Genomic DNA, 21314 nt, shown 5'->3' with positions numbered 1-21314 from the left:
AACTTGCGAGGGAACTAGCAACCCGAAGGTCCAGTGGGAGTCTGTAAGGTTACATTCACACAATCATGGCGTGCGTTTTCATGATCCAATAGGCTAAGGCATATCACTCAGTACTCTATATATAGAGAACATATGATGGCTAACAATTATAGCAGAGACAGCACAATACTTTTCCAGCCTTTTTGGGCATCCCAAACAGTGACAACACAGAAATGTGTGTGGGGAGGAATTCTTTGGCATAACGACTGAAGTTGGGGAGAAAAAGGGGGCCAGTAAGCCCAAAGAGATATCTCCACATATGGAAATGCATGTGGAGATACAGTATCTCTATGGTTTACTGGCTGTGTCGCTTGTATGCTCATATATGGAGTTACATGTCAGGATTGCCCAAATATGTCCAGGGAGGCCACAGAGGTTAATGGCATAAGAGCACTGATGTCATATTGATGAAACCAGGGAACTCTTTTATGGGGAGGGGGCAGACATCTTGTCCAAAGTTGGAGTCATGAGTCAGAGATGAATCATCATCATGTCATTGATAACCGGCATTGTTTAAAAGCGTTTCCTAGTTTGCACGACGTCCAGACGCACAAAGAAAGGTTGAAGAAGCAAGCAGTCGTGATCATCAACAATCATGGCAGAAACCCAAGGAATGTCTTCAGTTGAGCAGAACGTGGCTCGACAGATGGAGTACTACTTTGGTAACCACAACCTTCCCCGGGACAAGTTCCTCAAAGAGCAGCAGCAGGATGACGGCTGGGTGACTCTGGAATCCATGCTGAAGTTCAACAGACTGAAGTGTTTAACCACAGACCCCGGCGTGGTCGCCTCCGCTCTTCAGAAGTCAAACGCTGGACTTCTGGAAGTCAGCGATGACAAGACAAAAGTCAGGAGGTCTCCGGATAAACCCCTGCCGGAATTAAACGACGAATACAGAGACGCCGTCAAACGCAGATCTGTGTACGTCAAGGGTTTCCCAATAGAGACGACCCTCGATGAGATCCAGGAGTGGCTGAATGGGAAAGGCTCCGTGGAAACAATTCAGATGAGGAGAACCCTGCAACGGCAATTTAAGGGCTCAGTGTTTCTGTGTTTTGACACGGAGGAGTCGTCCAAGAGATTCACAGAACGTCCAGACGTCAGATCGTTTAAGGACAACGAGATGAACGCGCTATCCAGAGAGGGCTATCATGCAAAGAAAGCAGAGGAGCGAAAGCAGCACAAAGCAGAGAAGAAAGCTAGAGCTACACAGGACAAGGAAGAAAAGCAGCACAACGTAGAGAAGGAGGAAATGGATCTACTGTTGGCTGAAAAGGGGGCTAGCTTGCTTAGGTTTTCCGGAGAACTGGAGCAGGTTTCTAGAGAGGATTTCCATGAACTGTTCTCCGGGCACGGGACAGTTAAATGGGTTGACTTTGCGAGGGGTGCCAAGGAGGGCACCCTCCTCTTCGACGGGAACGCACAGGAGGCTTTTGATAAGGCAACGTCAGCAAATGGAGGGACTTTGCAAGTTAAAGGCAGCGAGGTTGTATGGCGGGTACTTGAGGGAGATGAAGAGAAAGAAGCGCTGAAGAAGATAGTGGAGGGCCAGCAGGAGATGCACAGCAGGAAAGTTAAAGGCAGAGGAGGCGGCAGAGGAAGAGCAAGTGGTCGTGGAAGAGGAGGCCATAGGGGATGGGCTGGCAGAGACCATGGCACGAGAACACAGTACCAAGGAAACAAGATTACATTTGAAAGCGATGACGAGGATGCAGCACTGCCAAGCCCAAAGAGGCGAGTGCTAGAAGCTGCTGATGTGCCGGTGGCAAAGGTTGTGAAGACCGGAAATGGAGACGATGCACTGCAAAGCCCCAAGAATGAGGACGTGAAGACCGGTAATGGAGACGATGCACTGCAAAGCCCCAAGAATGAGGACGTGAAGACCGGAAATGGAGACGATGCACTGCAAAGCCCCAAGAATGAGGACGTGAAGACCGGAAATGGAGACGATGCACTGCAAAGCCCCAAGAATGAGGACGTCCCGGTGGCAAAGGTGGTGACGACCGAAAATCGACCATATCAAAACACTAGAGGACAGAAGGCCCGAGCTGAGCGTGCTCTACTGTCAATTGATTGAGAGAAGGATAGACGGGTGCAGGCTATAGATACGAAACAGTCCTGCACTCACCATTCAAAAAGATAATGTACCGCAGTGGCCGTCATGGCAAACATGATGCAGGCCTTCATAACCGCGAAAAAACCTAACATACATACATTATACTTACTATATGTTCAGGCCGCAACGAGACTCGCAACTAGATTTTTCTATCTCCATATATATGGGCAACATAAAGGATCTTGTTATTAAGTTTGTTAAATATATTTATATAAAACAGACGGACTTCCAATATGCTTAAAGGTATTATGACATGATTTATAACATAATTTTAAAAACATTAAAAGTCTTGGCCATGGTCCTTCAAACGTGTCTAAAAAGTTTGAACACTCAACTCCACTCCAGTATTTCTTGAAAGGGGTTTTTGTGCATGTGTAAAGTTCATCCTGAGAAGCCATGGAAAAACACATTATTTTAGCCTGTAGATGTCGGTAATTCCCCCTTTCCTGTCAACCCAAGATGTGCTACTTTGACAACTTGGTAGGAACGTCATCGTCAAAAATAAAAGAGTCATCTAGGCCAGTTGGTATCCAGTGTAAGGACTTGTGTTGATTGACACAGCCAACAACAGAGCAGATTGATTTTTCTCTAGAAGCCATTATTAGTAAGTATTACAAAGAAACAAAGTCGCGGTCACAATGAGGAAGCGGAGAAGAGAGGGTAGGCACTAGGCAGGGAGCAGAGTGGAGGGGGCGGAGGTTTAGCGGAGATCTACGTATATCTCTGCCGTCCAACCAGATGAGACATTTTTGCATAATTATTCACAAAAGTCCAGACAGCAGAGAATACACTGAATGTTCAAACTTCGGGGTTTTTTTGGTGAAATTGATGCCAAGAAAAGCCAAAAAAGCCAAAAAATCTACAAAAATGTGTTTTAAATGTCACAATCCCTTTAAAAAACAACAACAGCAGCAAATCCATAAGCGTCGTGACCACTGGCGGAACAGCTTGGTACCGGTGACAGTGATATTCAGGGGTTAAACAGGTCGTTTCGAGGAAGCAATCTGATTGATTGAAACAGCCTTCTAGCCGTGGTTCAAACGAGCACCACTCCACACCTAATCAAAACAAATAATTCAGCTGCTCTAGTTTCTTGGGACATTTGTGGTCGTAGTGACTACATCTGTCATTAAAAATAATATATTTTTTCGTTGATTGGTTATAGAGCGTCGCAGTCCCTCCCCCTTTCAGAACAACGAGTGGCCCAGGAAATGAATCCCAATGCATTTTTCCCATAGGCATTTCGTGCTTTATTTATTTAAAGACCCTTTAAGCTTCGTACGAAGCCAACTCTTATCGTGACAAATCATGACAACACACACAATATTTTGGACCAAACAAATAATTACAAAGAAGAAAAACAACAAAAAAAGGGCTGTAACCTGCCGTTTTTTTCTACTTTCTAATTCTTTGTTTGGCCCGAAATATTGTGTGTGTGTTGTACGACACACACGTCGTACGACGCTTAAAAGGTCTTTAAATAAATAAAGCACGAAATGCCTATCGGACAAATGCATTGCGATTCATTTCCGGGGCCACTCGTTGTTCTGAAAGGGGGAGGGACTGCGACGCTCTATAGCCGTGAAGTCCTCCCACAATTGAGAGCGGACAGACTTAATCTGCCTGGAGCAATATGCACTGCAAAGGCAGATGAAGGCTGGCTACGCCTTGTATTTTGCAATGGTATCCGGTTCCCGACCCTGGGTGTATTATTAAGGCCATCTTGAGTGACCTCTGACCTTTGAGTCTCTTCAAGGCCTCGGTGCTGCAGAAGTCCAGCCTCAGAGTGGACAGGTGCTTCTCTCTCAAACCCTCCTCCTGGGATGACCTGTGGTACGCACTCAGCTGGTCTATCAGACACTGGGGCTGAGAGAGAGACAGAGGGGGAGAGACAGAGACAGAGGGGGAGAGAGAGAGACAGAGAGGGGGAGAGAGAGGGGGAGACAGAGGGGGAGAGAGAGAGAGACAGAGGGGGAGAGAGAGAGAGACAGAGGGGGAGAGAGAGAGACAGAGGGGGAGAGAGAGAGAGACAGAGGGGGAGAGAGAGAGACAGAGGGGGAGAGAGAGAGACAGAGGGGGAGAGAGAGAGAGAGAGGGGGAGACAGAGGGGGAGAGAGAGAGACAGAGGGGGAGAGAGAGAGACAGAGGGGGAGACATAGGGGGAGAGAGAGAGACATAGGGGGAGAGAGAGAGAGAGAGGGGGAGACAGAGGGGGAGAGAGAGAGACAGAGGGGGAGAGAGAGAGACAGAGGGGGAGACAGAGGGGGAGACAGAGGGGGAGAGAGAGAGACAGAGGGGGAGAGAGAGAGAGAGAGGGGGAGACAGAGGGGGAGAGAGAGAGACAGAGGGGGAGAGAGAGAGAGACAGAGGGGGAGACAGAGGGGGAGAGAGAGAGAGAGAGAGGGGGAGACAGAGGGGGAGAGACAGAGGGGGAGAGAGAGAGAGACAGAGGGGGAGAGAGAGAGACAGAGGGGGAGAGAGAGAGACAGAGGGGGAGACAGAGGGGGAGAGAGAGAGAGAGAGAGGGGGAGACAGAGGGGGAGAGAGAGAGACAGAGGGGGAGAGAGAGAGACAGAGGGGGAGACAGAGGGGGAGAGAGAGAGAGAGAGAGGGGGAGACAGAGGGGGAGAGAGAGAGACAGAGGGGGAGAGAGAGAGACAGAGGGGGAGAGAGAGAGACAGAGGGGGAGACATAGGGGGAGAGAGAGAGACATAGGGGGAGAGAGAGAGACAGAGGGGGAGACAGAGGGGGAGAGACAGAGGGGGAGAGAGAGAGACAGAGGGGGAGAGAGAGAGAGAGAGACAGAGAGAGAGAGAAATGAATATCGGGGTTGAACTGTTAATCTTGTACAAGTTTATGGATCATAGAGAAAAAAATATATATTTTTGCCAATATCTTAGTTTTAAGGGTAACCGTTGTATAATTGCAATATTACACTATACCATCATTAATGCACTTCTGTGCTGCCTTTCGGGGCAGCATCGCTTGATTCGCTGGCGTGCATTAATGGCGGTAAAGGAACACCCTCTTGTGTAATACCGCTTAAAGGAGCATTCAGTGATTTGGGTGATATGGAACCCCCCCCCCCCTAATTCCTCGAGGTAGGAAGAAGCGTTGCCGTGGATGCACTGATGAGTTAACAACAGGATATCTTGTGTTCGCCCCGGGAAGAAACTGGAAGCCCATGGAGTGAATAGTGTACAACTGGAGCCAAATGGACCCTTTGTACACTCTCTGATTCACATCCCCATGACTCCATTTGGTTCCTCAGCTAAAACTCAAGTAATTTAGCTGAACCCCCCTACTCGACCAGTAGATCACAAAGGCTGTGCAGGTAGACCACATGACATGCCCCTAAAAATATATGTTAAAAAAACACTTTAATCAAGGTGACTTCATTGACTGACATCAAATAGGGCCTGTCATCTCAAACCCACAATGCAATACTTTGTTTTCCAAAGTGTTGTACACAAACGTCAGTAGCGTTACAAGAGTTACACAAAACATTCCGAGCGTGTTTGTCTTATAAGTAACGCCAGCGCTGCAATTCCCTTCAGGTCAATTTTTGAGTGGTGCAACCACTCCTATAACCAGGAATGTCCACATGTATCTTGTATCAGTCATCATGAGCATGAGTGGTGTGCGCATGCGTGAAACCAGCAATGGCCAGCAATATCCGTGCGTGTGTGTACAATGCGCGCCTCACATCTTGTGCTAAATAAATAGCGTCAATGCTAGCGAGCTAAAATATAGCCATCCTTGCTCTAGAAAGCACCAATGTTTCCATCTAGACCACCGGATAATCAGCAAAGACCTCCGAACATCACGCTAATTGACCAAACCATGGAGAGATCCGTAGATTAGGAGTTATTGAAGCTTTTAGTCTGCCTGTATAATGGGAGCTCGCATGCGCGATCCGGTCTAGGAGGTATGCTAAAGAAGGAAAGGCCGACCCCCGTGGACGGCAGCTCGCATGCGCAATCCGGTCTAGGAGGTATGTTAAAGAAGGAAAGGCCAGGCCCAGGCCGTAGCGTAACGGTCTGGGCACCGGACTGGTAATCCAGTCGCAGTGTGCCGCGGGTTCGACTCCCGGACCCGACACGGCCTTTACTGCATGTCATCCCCCCATCTCTCTCCCGTTTCCTGTCAGCCTACTGTCTGTCCCTTCAAAAATCAATAAAAAGGCGTAAGCCGCAAAAAAAAAAATCTAAAAAAAAAAAAAAAAGAAAAAAAAAAAAGAAGGAAAGGCCGACCCAAAATAATAATGAAAAAATAGTTGTCAGCGACGCGGATTGATATCCATAATAGAGAGAGAGAGAGAGAGAGAAGGGGGGGAGAGAGGGGAGTTGCACCACTCGGTTCACACAGGTGTGATTTATTTACTATTTTCAGCAATGGGATAATATTTTTGTGGGTGGGTAGATCTTGTCATTTTGACAGTAGCTTTCAAGTAAAAAAAAAGGTGCAGGCATCCCTTCCTGGTCTAAGAGAAGAGTGACGTAGACTTACTGTGAACTCAGCGACGATCTTTGACTTGAGAGCAGCTGTCTTGTTGAGGGCAGCCGTCTTGTTGGTGTTGGGCTGGGCTGAAAGACAAAACAAATATATATACACACAGTGCTTATTGCTTCTATCGATCATATTGGTTTATGTATATTGAATATACAATTATACATAAACCAATAATGATCAGACACTAGGCCTGAGTCCATTACATTGGTTGACGTTGGGGTCAAAGGGAGTGGGGGACTTGTTTTAGTTGAATAGTGAAGTGGTAAAGACGAAGTTCAGTGATTTTGACTCGTCTTTATAAAAATGAACGAAAGGCTTTCTCTGAAACCTTAGCCGATAAAGTGAGCATAAGACACAGTGGGAAACATTTACACAAACATGTGCTTGTTATTTTAAGATGTATTTCAGACAGAGAGAGAGAGAGAGAGAGAGATTGGTGGTGGGGGGTTGTCATGCATGAGTCTCGGGTGGGATTTGAACCCAGGTCAGCTGTATGGCACTCGGAAACAATTCCCAGGACGATCAACGCTGTTACAAACCAACCGGGCTGAGGTAGAAACACCTGCAGAACTGGTTCTCCACCGAACAGAACCGAACCTTAAACCGAACCATACCCCACTTAAAAACCCTAACAGTAAAGATACCTTTACTTTGTTGTTCACTTTTCACCTGTCCACCATGACTAATGAGACTTGATTCAAGGCAAGGATTTGTGCCACATTTTCATGATTTTTCAAAAATAGCAGACCTACAAGCTCAAGATCTGCTATTTTCAATAGCTAAATAATGCTTAGTTAAAACACAAACTGGTTCCCGTCCAGAATGGGATAATAATTGTATGCGACCGTAGTTGCAACCGTAGATCGCAGATTACTATGAAAACATGCAAAACCTGACGATCCGTCAGTCACACCACCATATATGGCCGTCAGTTCCATGGTGGTCGTGACACGTCACTCCACCATATATGGCCATCAGTTCATCACGTCTCGTGACACGTCACTCCACCATATATGGTCGCCGCTCCACATATGGCCGTCTCCATAAATGGCCGTAAACCATGTATGAAGATCACGACACGGACCTCATCAAACCCTGGATAACCATACATGGAGAAGACTGGATCATCACCTAGATCTGCATATATGGAGCCGGCCAGCAACTCTACATCTGAACTCAAACCTCAAACCCCAACGCTATCTCCAGATATGGACTTATGGAGCTGTTCTGACATTCCATATCCTTCCCCACCCTTCGTTCCTCTTCGATGTCTCCTGTTTGACCGATACCTGTCCATTCAAACGGTCCGGCAGCCGGCCAAAACTAGAGTTCTCAACAGGCCCGAAAGTGAAGGCCCGGCCCTACCGAACCCTCGAACAGTGTACACTCAAGACACTGCCGAAAAGTATTAAAATCTATTTTGGAGACCGCCATGATTATTCGACAAATCGATCAATCGGTGGCATCACTAGAGCAGTATTCACACTTTTCCTGGGCTGTGTGTGCTCCAGTTCCTGTTGATTTCATTGGATATCATTGGTCATCTGACCAGTTTCATTGGATCAAATCGACAGGAACTGGAGCACACACAGCCCAGGAAAAGTGTGGATATGATACAGTAATTATGCTCAAATACTGACATCAGACGTGATGCTTAAAGTGATACAGTCAGTAACTGTGTTCAAGGCCCGTGATATGCACTGTAGTGTCATGTTTAAGTAAATATGACGTCACGCTACTGTTAACAGAAAACACTGCAAACAAAACACGTGAAAAACCCATTTCTGTCGATGTATCACACATGCATAAAGTACATCACAAACACATACATAGACATACTTCTCAAATACATACTGTACACGACACATACTGTACATGACATATTGTACACGACACATACTGTACATGACACTTACTGTACATACTGGAAAAGCTCAACTGCAATCAGATGAATGTGAAAATGAATTGGACAGCCACCTAGTGCTGCACGATTCTTCACAAAATGAGATGGCATGTGTCTAAATCTAGATATCAATATTGTTTCGATTAATTGTGCAGCACTACCACAACCACCCCACCATCTCCATCCAGTCCCGTGTCAACCAGATCTCTAAAAACTGCCCTTTTGCCATCTTTACAACATGGCCTGCCTCTGTCCCAGCCCCTCATACACTGCCGCTGAGACATAAGTAGCCTTGCCGAGCCATGAGGCCCATCGGGCAGGAGCCCATCTCCTGTTTCTGTAGCGTGAGGCAGCTTGAAGTACACCCCCTGGACATGACGCTAGTATGTCGCAGGGACTTTACCCCCAATCCAACCCTTGATGCTGAGTGTCAAGCAGGGAGGCACTGGGTCCCATTTTTAGAGTCTTTGGTATGAACCCCGACCTCCCAGTCTCAGGGCGAACGCTCGCTGCCGAGACATGCCTTCAACAACAACATCCAGACTCCACTACAGCAATAGCCTCCTATGTGGCAGCAGAACCAATAAGAGTATGTGCAGAACTCTGCCACACGTCTGCTCACCAGAACGCCATTCAGCCCAGTTTGGGAACCACTAGTTCTAGAGAAACAGCTTAGCCGCGTGCGTGCGCGTGCGCGTACACACACACACACACACACACACACACACACACACACACACACACACACACACACACACACACACACACACACACACACACACACACACACACACACACACACACACACACACACACACACACACACACACACACACACACACACACACACACACACACACACACACAAAGTCACACACCACCTCCGATTCACAATGTCTGTCTCCACAATCATCACATTTCTCAGCTTTAAATACTTCATAACATGCATTTTCGGACACACGGCAAGATCTAGTGCCGTCACGATCGTACTTGGCGATCAGTCTGGGAACCCATTCGGTTAAAAAAATATATTTTCTTTTACTTTTTTGTTTTTGCCTCTCGGGGCACCACCTCCTTTTATGTGTAGAGACACGGACTCGATTTGGCTCCTCTCCTTTCTTAGTCCACTTCTTCCAGGATGGTTCTTTGATTATTCCTACCAACAACAACACTACATGTTTAGGGTAGTCAGTGGCACTGACAGATTCCGCTGGTCAGCAGAATGATTCAACGTCAATAATTATGATGGATTAATGATTTAACCCATTTAGGCCTGACGTAGGAAATAAATAAAAAGTCTTCTGAAAATATATATTCAAAGATTTGTGCTACATTTTCACGATTTTTCAATAATAGCATACCTATCTGCAGACTGATATGTGTTCCCATAGGGGTCGAATACAACATTACACATTTACAAAATGTTGAGCTTTAGCAGCAGGTGAAGAAAAGTACATCATCATAATAGCCTGTTTTATTGTCTTGACTATATATTTCAAGAATATGGAGTATGGAGTTGAATGGACTGCTTTTATGTTGACAGGACACAATTGATACCCAACCTCCCAAATAGAGTGCACCATAGCTAGCAGCAGCAGTGAGTTTCAAATTACAGCTCATAATACCCCACACTGCACAGTCATGTCACTCAGCATCTCTTCCTGACTTCCTCCCTTCTTTTCTGCATTTCGCAATCGAGTGTTTTTGTAAAAATAAAAACAACTGAATCTGTGGGATCTTAAAGAAAGTGTATTATATATTACGTCCTCTATATTGCTTAAAGCAGCCGGCTAAAACATTGTGAATGTGTGATGCTGCCTATTAAAATCTCTCAGTCAGATCAAAGAATGACACATTGATTTGTCACTGACTCAAAACGATGTTATACTTTTCAAATATTTTTAAACCCCTCAAGAAACATACTGTAGAGGGTCCCTGGACCCTACTCTGAGAAGCACTTATTTTTGAGGGGTGCTAGCCCCTACTATACGATATGATACGACTTTGTCAGCTTGCACTGAATGTTGTTTTGTGTCCATGACATCACCGCTCAACGTACAGACAAGACAGACAGAGACAATACATTACAAAATGATACACATTACACAAATCACAGAAACAGACGAGAACATAACCTGAGGTTTGTCGATTTTGGTGTAAAAGTACAAAAGAGTTCTTTAGTCTGTAGTCCATGTCCAGATTTCCAGGTTTGTGTAAACATTGTGATTTTTTTAATTACACACTGGTATTTGATTGGTACTCAGTATCGACCTATACGCAAGTTATGGGTATCGGAATCGGTACGGGAAAAACTTATCGATACACATGTAATGTTCAGCACGAACATGATTAAAACTTAGAAACGCTCATGCCACGATATCCAAAATGCATATCACGAATATTCATATTGTCCAGCTCTACTACACCACACATAATGACATCACATCACTGAATCAAACACATCACTGCAATCAAACACATCAATGTATCAAACACATGACAACACACACACACACCACTAAGACTGACCATGAATGTCTAAACACACTCACCAGGTTGGTATTTAAACGACGGGGCTCTTATAGCCAACGAGCCAAGAGATTGTGTGTGTGCGTGTGTGTGCGTGTGCGCGTGCGTGTGTGTGTCTCAAGGCTGCCAACACCCCTGGATCCTGCAGGACTCCTGCATTGTCATTTCTCCTGGATTTGGTTAATTTTGGTATCAAAGTCCCAAAATTCCAAACCCAGGAACTTATATCTAGGCTACTATTTTAAAAAGTAGTGTATACGCCTATTATGGCGTTAAGCAACTAGTAGACTATTCAACTAGTCGACTAGTCAAACTAGTCAAACTAGTTGACCTTGTTGGTACTAGTTGACTAGTTGATAATATTTTGTTTTTTGTAGGCCTCAAGATCAGCTAGAATGCTACATTATAGTCACCAATGTACAGTTTTTAAATGTACAAATATTATTAAAGAAAAAATAATACTTTATTTATAGGTAGTTAAACAACTAGTCGACTAGTAAAAATCACTAGAAGTTAAATCCCTAACGCATACACGCACGCACCCCACAACCACCCACACACCCAGTCACACTGACCTGTAGGAGGTGGCATCTCCTCTTTATCTTTCTCTCTCTCCTTCTCCCTCTCCCTCTCCCTCTCCTTCTCCTTCTCCTTCTCCTTGTCTTTGTCTTTCTGTCGTTCTCTCTCCCTCTCTTTGTCTCGCTCTCGGTCCTTCTTGCTGAGGCTGGTTTTGAACTGAGTGATGAGCTCCTCTGGATAGATGCTCCTCTCCTCCCAGATGGTGAAGATCCTCTCCACGGACTTCTGAACCTTCCCGTCTCTGGAACACAAACAGAATCAGTAGGCTGCAGTGGTGGTGTAGATCCGAGGACGATTCTACAAATCATGACAGTTTTCTGAAAAACCTCATGTTTCTATGTCAGTGGTGCTCAACCTATTTCATGTCAAGGACCCCCAGAATTATCTGTATTTGGCCGCCGACCCCCATCTGAAAATATGTAGTTCCAGGGACCTCTCCCCAGAAGCAAAGATTTGAGTTAAAACTGTTCGCTCTGAAAGAATATACATTCAATGATTTGCCCCACATTTTCACGATTTTTTCAAAAATAGCAGACCTACAAGCTGCGGCACCGAGTGCCGCACTCCGAGCTTGTAGATCTGCTATTTTTCAATAGCTAAAGTTTATAATAATGGTTAAAACACCAAAAGGGGTTCGCGCCCAAAATGGGTTAACCCATTTAGATCCCAGGACGCATCTGTATCACCTTATAGCTTTCAATAAACATTATTTTAAACTTTTAGCTGTTGAAAAATAGCAGATCTATAAAGGGTCCATTTGTACACTCTCAGAGTTATGGGGGCCCTAGTACACACTAAATGGAACAGAGCCACGGAGGTCATTTCTCTATGGAGAATAACATGGGCTCATCTCAAAAATAAACAAGCTGTCTCAGCGTTATTGTCAGGGAGGTGTCTCTGTATCGTTTGCCGGCAGTCAGTCACTCATATATGATACAGTCCGTTTCTAGCGAAAATGTAACTAATTCAGTAGCAGTAGTCAGTTGAATCTTCATATCCATGATATGTGAAAAGGGTCATTCTGTGTGCACAGAGCCCATTGGCAGAACATTTGACTGAAGTAGGAGGAGTCATTCTGTGTGCATAGTTAGTATACTGCATGGAGCCCATTGGCAGAACATTTGACGGGAGTAGGAAGAGTCATTCTGTGTGCATAGTTAGTATGATATGATATGATATAGTACTTTATTGTCAGTTCACACTGAAATTTGTCTTGCGACACAGCAGCCAAGTATGCAGAAACACATAACAAAACACAAATAACAAGACAATTTACATACATAAAGACATGAGCAATATCCACCGCTTAGATTATCCTGTGGCTACTACATCTCCTGATTAAGCCTCAAGGTCGATTGGTAGACAAAGGACCTCTTTAGTCTGACCTTATTGTATGCTGGTACACCATATCTCCTTCCTGAAGGTAGCAACCTATATTCTCCATACAACACATGCTTAGTATTAGAGGTGATATTCCTTGCTAACCTTAGGATGCTGTTATCATATGTGGATGTATAAAGTTTCTGAAGTTGTTGTCCAACAATCTTTGAACAAATGTTCAGTTGTTGCAGCAGTTGTGACTTTAGGGCTGCAGACAAACATCCATACCAGGTGGTACTACAGTACTGAAGAACACTCATAATAACAGAAGTGAAAAACAAAAGAAGAATCCGTCTACTAGCACCGAAGGATCTTAGACGGCGAAGGAAGTAGATTCTTTGCTTTGTTTTCTTACACACTGAATCAATCTGATCTTTCCATGACAAAAGATGGTCTATTACTACTCCTAGGTATTTGTACGAACATACCTGGTTGATCGGTTCACCATGAATAGTAATGGGGGATCTGTGTATCTCTGGTGGTGTACCAAAAACAATCTCTTCTGTCTTAGTATGCAGTATACTGCACAGAGCCCATTGGCAGAATGTCTGACTGGAGTAGGAAGAGTCATTCTGTGTGCATAGTTAGTATACTGCATGGAGCCCATTGGCAGAACGTATGACTGAACGCGTCTAGTCATGATAACACGCCACACTCACCTGATCATGAGCGCGGCGTTGGCCAGCACCTCGGCGAAGGCGGGGCGGAACACAGCGGCGTTCCTCCTCTTACAGTTCTGGATGACGTCATTGGCCACGTAGAAGAGGTTCAGACGGTGGCTGGTGTCAGCTGGGGGATGGGACGAGAATCGGCATTAATATTATAGTTGAAAATATTCATTGTCTTTAGTCAGTAGTTGCTGAACATTACTACTACATTCAAAGTGTGGCACCTGGAGCCATGACTACTGTGGCTTTTAACAGACAACATCAACGTGCTTAACTTAGTCCCCTCTTAAAGTCTCTCCCTTGTAGCAAAAACACAAGAGCAACCAAAATGAATTGGACAGCCAACTAGTGCTGCTCCATTCTTGCTCAAATTTAGAAATGAGATTGCATAGATGTCTGAATCTAGATCTCAATCCATTTTAGATTAATCGTGCAGAACTTCTGCCCACCAGCCCCTGGCAGGTAAATAAAACATTCAGGCAGGCCCAGTTTGCTTTCAGGTTGCCCGACCACCAGGCAAGTGCTTGTTTGAAACGCACCCGTCTATATAACACAACACCAGATATCTGTCTAAACACCTGAACCTGGCCATTGTCTTCTGGTCTGTGGAATGTAAAATATTGCCCGATGGGCAAGTGACTTTTGTTTCCAGGCACAAAGGTCACTTGTCTGGGTAAAGATGTGCTCAATTGATCCAATGTGAGACAGACGTTTTAAAACATGCTTAAAAATATCATCCCCTCACATCTGCATGCAAATAAGCTCCTTCCTCCTATGTATTCACACGGCCTGTAATATGCCGTTTAGTTTTGTGCAGAATGTGCACAGTGCACACCTTGGAGCATGTAGCCTCAATCACGCGACGACACGCCAGCTCGCAAGCAATCACACGGTTCTGGCTATAAGAGAACAATGGGTTCTGCTGCCATAGAATGTTTGTTGCTGCGTTATAATACCGGTTGGCACATTAACATAACATGCCTGCCCTGCAGTGCACAGGCAGTGGGAGAGTCCTCACATAAGATGATTATTCCGGTACATAATGAATGATCACAGAAGTACAAAACTCTGATGCCTTCAAAGCAACCAAAGATATGGTCTCTCGCAAGTGTGATCGAACCCTACAACAAACCATCCTGTGCTCTCGGATCAGCCGTCGCAGGGAAGCTGGAAGTACATTCACTAAAAACACTGGGACAACAACACTCCACACGTCCCAAACTCTTCTCCCTTCTGGCTCCAGAACTACCGTTAGTATGGAATGAACTTCCTATTGCAATCACAACTGCAGACTCACTCCCAATCTCCCGCCGTAGTCTGAAAACTCAACTCTTCAGACTTTTTTTATGTACCCGATGACGGATTACAATGTGTTGTTCTTGCTTACTGTAAATCACTCTGGCTAAATGCCTAAATTGTAATGATTGTGCATGGGGCATAAGCATGTGAGGCTAGGCATTTGGATGCACCAAAATATGTATTCGTGGGACAAACAACCTGCCCCTGTGTGGCCCGTCTCTCACAGCGTTTACCTTCCATTAGGCAGTGGCAGGCTCCACCATCAGTTTAACTTTGATCCTATAATGTTGCTGTAGGCAGGCAAGATCATGACATTTGGGAATTAGATGATATTTGGGGATTAATGATGTTATTTGGGACGAACAGAAACAATATTCTGCAGGCAGGAGGACCATCTAATTTAACAAAATGTCTCTTAGTTTATCGATTGCATTTTGCTAACCCATTTTGGTGTTTTAAACATGTTATAATTTAGCTATTGAAAAATAGCAGATCTACAAGATCATAGCCGAGCTTGTAGGTCTGCTATTTTCGAAAAATCGTGAATATATTTATTTCAGAAAACTGGAGGATTTAGAAATTCCGACGTCAGGCCTAAATGGGTTAATTGAACGGACAACAAGACATTCTCTCTCTTTCTATAACAACCCAAGCAGGTCTCTAACCCAGGAAACAGTTTAGTCTGCCTCCACCAGAACGCACGCATACCAGAGCTTTTTCCCCAGCAGATCTCTAATAAACCAACATTGTTTTTATGAAGCATTTGGTTCAAAGACAGTTTGTTGTTCATTGAACTGTCACGATGAGTCATGACTGCCATGTGCTGCTATGGTGAACGGTGATGCTTGAGTGCCACTATAATGAGATTAAATCCCCATTGACAATGAATGGAGAATTTACATCATGATGTACGAGAGCTCACTTCACACGGGTGTGATTTCATATACACAATGGCCTCAGGTTTTAAAGGGGTTAAGTAAAAACAAATATTTCCAGGGATTATACACCACCAAATATCATCCAACCAAGAGAGAAAACTCCCACAAGTTCTAATATAAACAAGTGAAATCGCAAGTGAAGAAACAAATACAGCAGATGAAAATAGCTTGAATTTTTTTTAAACCCCAAAAAATTATATGTAATCACAGCAGCTTTCAAATCTCAGAACAGATTCACACTAGCAGTACAAAAACAATCCAGCTTCACTCAAATAACTAGAAAGTTAATTCCAAAGAGAACTCTCTGATACTGTTGTACTGGGAGCTGACCGGTACAACCACAGTCTGATACTGTTGTAGTGGGAGCTGACCAGTACAACCACAATCTGATACTGTTGCACTGGGAGCTGACCAGTACAACCACAGTCTGATACTGTTGCACTGACCAGTACAACCACAGTCTGATACTGTTGCACTGGGTGCTGACCAGTACAACCACAGTCTGATACTGTTGTACTGGGAGCTGACCAGTACAACCACAGTCTGATACTGTTGTACTGACCGGTACAACCACAGTCTGATACTGTTGTACTGACCAGTACAACCACAGTCTGATACTGTTGTACTGACCGGTACAACCACAGTCTGATACTGTTGTACTGACCAGTACAACCACAGTCTGATACTGTTGTACTGACCGGTACAACCACAGTCTGATACTGTTGTACTGACCGGTACAACCACAGTCTGATACTGTTGTACTGGGAGCTGACCAGTACAACCACAGTCTGATACTGTTGTACTGACCAGTACAACCACAGTCTGATACTGTTGTACTGACCGGTACAACCACAGTCTGATACTGTTGTACTGGGAGCTGACCAGTACAACCACAGTCTGATACTGTTGTACTGACCAGTACAACCAGTCTGATACTGTTGCACTGACCAGTACAACCAGTCTGATACTGTTGCACTGGGAGCTGACCAGTACAACCACAGTCTGATACTGTTGTACTGGGAGCTGACCAGTACAACCACAGTCTGATACTGTTGTACTGGGAGCTGACCAGTAAAACCAGCCTTCTACACTGCAGAGCTTTTTATGACAGCTTATGAAGAAGAGAAATGACAAATGATGTCAAATGTAAGCAAGCTTTCTGCCTGATGCCCTGATCAGAGTCCCATTGACTTCCATTATAAAGTTAAATATGTAATTGTATAGTTAAATATTTCATTTTATAAAGTATAAAACATATGTGAGGTACTGCTGTGGCCTACTAGCAGTTTGCGAGATTAGCTGAAAATAGTAGATCCACAAGCCCTGCGAATTGACGCCTTGTGAGCTTGTAGATCTTCTATTTTCACTAGTTTGGATACCAGGCAAAAGTCCAATGTATTTGTTGACTCATGTTCCGAGCTAAAAAGTAAAACCACTCGTATAGGCAACTCGCCTCCTGCAAAAGCCATACCACAAAAACAACTTTAAATGTAACTACCTCAACAGCGTCTGTGTACACAATCAATATTCAAATTACGGGCCAGAGCAGAAACCTCTAACAGACCCATAAACCATCTCCATTGTATTGTGTGCCACATTTATCGGTTGCATAATAATACATATTCAAGCATTTACTGCAAGAGTTTGCAATGTGTCCTGTCCACTACATTTCCCTGCAATATATCTACATGCAATGGTCAAATTGGAAGAATGCACTGTCACACACACACCACTATTCTTGTGTACCAGTATGTGTGTGACTGTGCGTGCCTGATCGCGTGTGTGTGTGTGTGTGTGTGTGTGTGTGTGTGTGTGTGTGTGTGTGTGTGTGTGTGTGTGTGTGTGTGTGTGTGTGTGTGTGTGTGTGCGTGCGCTTCCTCGACAGCGAGAGCAGAAGGTGGAGACATACAGACAGTATACAGAGTTGATAGAAACAGAGAGGCTGCAAACTATTTTCTTATGTTGAAGGCAATCACAGACTCCGAGCAAATCCACATTGGATATTATTCATTAACTCTTTCTGCATTGCTCTGCGCCAGCTGCTGCCAGCCAACGCACAAATCATCAACGCTTGCCTGTCATCTCTCCTATGGTACCACATCAACACAGCATGGAATTGTGGACAAAATCTTACCCACAAGAAAGACCACAACAACAAAATCTAAGTTTTGGATCCAAGAGGCTCATCAAATAGTGGGCCGTGGCTCAAATTGTGAATAAATAATGGACCTTGATGACAGGACTAAACCATCAGTTAAACAAAATTCCAACCAACAAGTCCACTACTGTATTAGAACATTTAATTTGTATAAATACAATGGAACCTTTCAAAAGAATATTGTATTATATGTCCCGAAGTGGCTGGTAATGTAGACAAGATTACCAATACCAACCACAATCACAACGTGCCAGGAACACTGCTACCCTGCTATAGTTACTATGTAACGATTGTAACACCAGCTCTATTACAATAAAACCCGTCTAGTCAAGTGCCATCTCATGTAACCCTGACACTAGTCTAGTACCATGGGAAGGCTACATGTAAACAAATTGTAAGACAACACTAAAAACAGTGACGAGCAGCATGTAACTTGCCAAGAACCATTCCAGCAGAGATAGAGAAAGTGCGTGTGTCATAGAGTAAATAATGAGCTTGTAGTGTGTAATCATCTGCCACACACAGACACAGTAGGTCAAAGTGATAAATATCACCTCGCCGCATAGCCGCAATTTGCAACTCTAGATTTTTTTACAATGGGTTGAATCTAGAGTTGCAATCCCCTCCATCCATTTCCTATTCATTATTTTCGGTTTCTGATCTGCTGGTCTTAAATGACGTTAAACTCACCAACATTGCAGCTGTAGTCCAAGCTTGAATTATCCTCTTTCAATCTGCCGAGCTTGTTTTTCATAAAAATCCCCCGTAGACATGTTATGAGTTACTTTCTGTCCAAAATATTCCAAGAGTTCACAATCCGAGCCGCCATATTGTATTTTTGCAACGTGCCGTAAAACAAGATGTGAGGGGGAGTGCTTGTTTAATAGAAGGCTGTGCGTGATGGGGCGTCACACTGCGTCTGCCTCTTCTTTGGGTGTCTTACCTGCGCAGGTAAGATTCTATTAAACAAGCGCTCCCCCTCACATCTTGTTTTACGGCACGTTGCAAAAATACAATATGGCGGCTCGGATTGTGAACTCTTGGAATATTTTGGACAGAAAGTAACTCATAACATGTCTACGGGGGATTTTTATGAAAAACAAGCTCGGCAGATTGAAAGAGGATAATTCAAGCTTGGACTACAGCTGCAATGTTGGTGAGTTTAACGTCATTTAAGACCAGCAGATCAGAAACCGAAAATAATGAATAGGAAATGGATGGAGGGGATTGCAACTCTAGATTCAACCCATTGTAAAAAAATCTAGAGTTGCAAATTGCGGCTACTCGCCGCACACCCCTCAGTCAATCGCATCATGCTCTCTAAACTACAATAGTGTTGTTTGTGATTGCATTTAATTGTCTAAACTCTCCTCTGCGACTGCATGCTGCAAATTATTTACCGACACCGTTATTAATTACGGTTGGCTCATTTGTTGGTTGACTGACCTGGTGATAAATAATAATAATAATAATATCTAAATAATTGCGGGAGAAAGTATTGGGGCTTATTTTATACAATATAAATAAAATAAAATATATATATGCCGCTCGGCGCTCTCGTATTGTCTCTGAGGAGTGTTTAGAGGTCCCAGATCATAGTGCATGTTTAATAAGTATATCACAATATAATGTATCTAAACATTTAAATGTCTTGTTTATGTTTGTGCATTAGCTCTGTTAGCTTAAAAGCGCCAGGCTAGTACACACCGACTCCACGGATAGACATTACGCATACGTTTAAAAAAGGCCAATCTACAAGCCCACAGCGCGTCACTCGTGCGACGCGCAGTGGGCTTACAGATCGGCTGTTTTCCCCCAGCCACGCTAGCCACCGTTAGCACGTTAGCATCATGGGGAGAGAGAGAGAGAGCCAGACAGACCAGACCAGACTCACATTTCTTGAGCCACTTCATCCAGTGTCGGACGATGAGGCCGTGGTGCTTCTTGTTCTCGATGCACCAGGTGGAGAGGCCCTGGATGGACTCCATGGTGTTGGACACTCCCTGCAGCCGGCGGTCCAGGGCCGCCTCCAGGGCCGCGGTGGCTCCCGTGCCCGTGCCACCGGAGCCCCGGGACTGGGAGGAGGCCCCCGCCGCTGCTGGCGCGGTGGTGGCGGCGGGGCCGATAGAGGCGGCTGCTGCTGCTCCAGAACCGGCCGCCATCTTTCTTGTGTTTAGTTTTTAAAGCTCAGTGGCTTGACTAGCGTGGCTCTGCACAGTTCCATATGTATGTATCTAATGCTCTGCTCTGCTCTGTGCTCCGTCTGGGCTGGCTGCAGTGTTGCCAGATTGTGTGAGAAACAAAGCAACCAGGTCAACCATACATAATTGTTTTGTGGGTCCTTCTTGACATGAAAATGTTTGAGAATCACTAGTTTTAAACATTACCCCCCCCCCCCCTCCAAATAAGCCGCAACCCAACCCGCATGCCGAGCATGCAACTACAAATATTTACAAGCAACTTTACAGAAGAACAAAGCACAACGTCGCTTACAATAAGCGGACATGGCAACACTGCTCTCAGTGCGCCTGTCCGAGAAGTCCCCCCCCCCCCCCCCCCCCCCAACAGTTATATGACCCTGTCCCGTCCCGTGGCTGGTTTGGTTTGGTTCCCAAACCTTTTCATGCCATTAAGGACCCCCAAATTGACACTAATTATTTGAAGAGATATGCCAGGGACCCCCATAGGAGATTTCTACGGCTGTAGCAGTGATTCTCAACCCGTTTGGCTACAGTCCCTCATTTAATGGCATTTATATCTATGGGACCCGCAGTTTATATTGTACAATCACTGTTAATTTAACTCTGAGACCACTTTTCCACCGGTTCAGTTCTTTTTGGTTTTTAGTCCATGAGCCAGAGCTCCAAAATTGGTGGGCAAACTATACCCTATATTAAATTGTTTATAGGATCAATACAAGTAAATTAATACATGATAACCCTTCCACAGTAGTAGCTTTTTCATATTTTCGATTATTTTGCATATTTTCCTACATAATGCCTCATTTGCATGTTTAAAAATGTAATCTTTTTAATACAATAGATCATTGTCTTCATGTAAGTACTCAATTGGGGAAGTTTCACGGTGATAATCTAATATAGGTATGGTTTTGCCCACTCAATTCATAATTAACGTTTCAATTCTGGAGCTCTGGCTCATGGACTAAAAACCAAAAAGAACTGAACCGGTTCCC

General features: G+C 44.5%; 3 protein-coding genes across 3 annotated transcripts in view; 2 read left to right on the top strand and 1 right to left on the bottom strand.

The window, feature by feature from the left end:
* Positions 1-20355, bottom strand: part of rprd2b (regulation of nuclear pre-mRNA domain containing 2b) — a 43495-nt gene extending 23140 nt beyond the window's left edge. The window contains exons 1-6 of the mRNA XM_083761990.1: positions 20016-20355; positions 13718-13847; positions 11675-11919; positions 9613-9726; positions 6665-6741; positions 3895-4021 (exon numbers count right to left, since the gene is read on the bottom strand). Of these exons, the coding sequence (XP_083618116.1) occupies positions 3895-4021; positions 6665-6741; positions 9613-9726; positions 11675-11919; positions 13718-13847; positions 20016-20283 (961 nt within the window). The 5' untranslated portion in view covers positions 20284-20355. The remainder of the gene's footprint in view (positions 1-3894; positions 4022-6664; positions 6742-9612; positions 9727-11674; positions 11920-13717; positions 13848-20015) is intronic.
* LOC310855972 (lupus La protein homolog) lies at positions 635-2116 on the top strand (the record flags this gene model as incomplete). Its single annotated transcript, XM_083761188.1, has 1 exon — positions 635-2116. The coding sequence occupies one exon, from the start codon at positions 635-637 to the stop codon at positions 2114-2116; it is 1482 nt and encodes a 493-aa protein (XP_083617314.1).
* Positions 13908-21314, top strand: part of s100w (S100 calcium binding protein W) — a 270184-nt gene continuing 262777 nt past the window's right edge. Inside the window, exon 1 of the mRNA XM_083761119.1 lies at positions 13908-13920. The gene's annotated coding sequence lies outside the window, so the exon portion shown is untranslated. The remainder of the gene's footprint in view (positions 13921-21314) is intronic.

Source organism: Protomyctophum parallelum (genome assembly GCF_964188405.1).
Source record: "Protomyctophum parallelum genome assembly, chromosome: 3".
Taxonomy (NCBI): domain Eukaryota; kingdom Metazoa; phylum Chordata; class Actinopteri; order Myctophiformes; family Myctophidae; genus Protomyctophum; species Protomyctophum parallelum.
The sequence above is the reverse complement of the archived record's forward strand: the minus strand, read 5'-3'. Positions and strand labels throughout refer to the sequence as shown.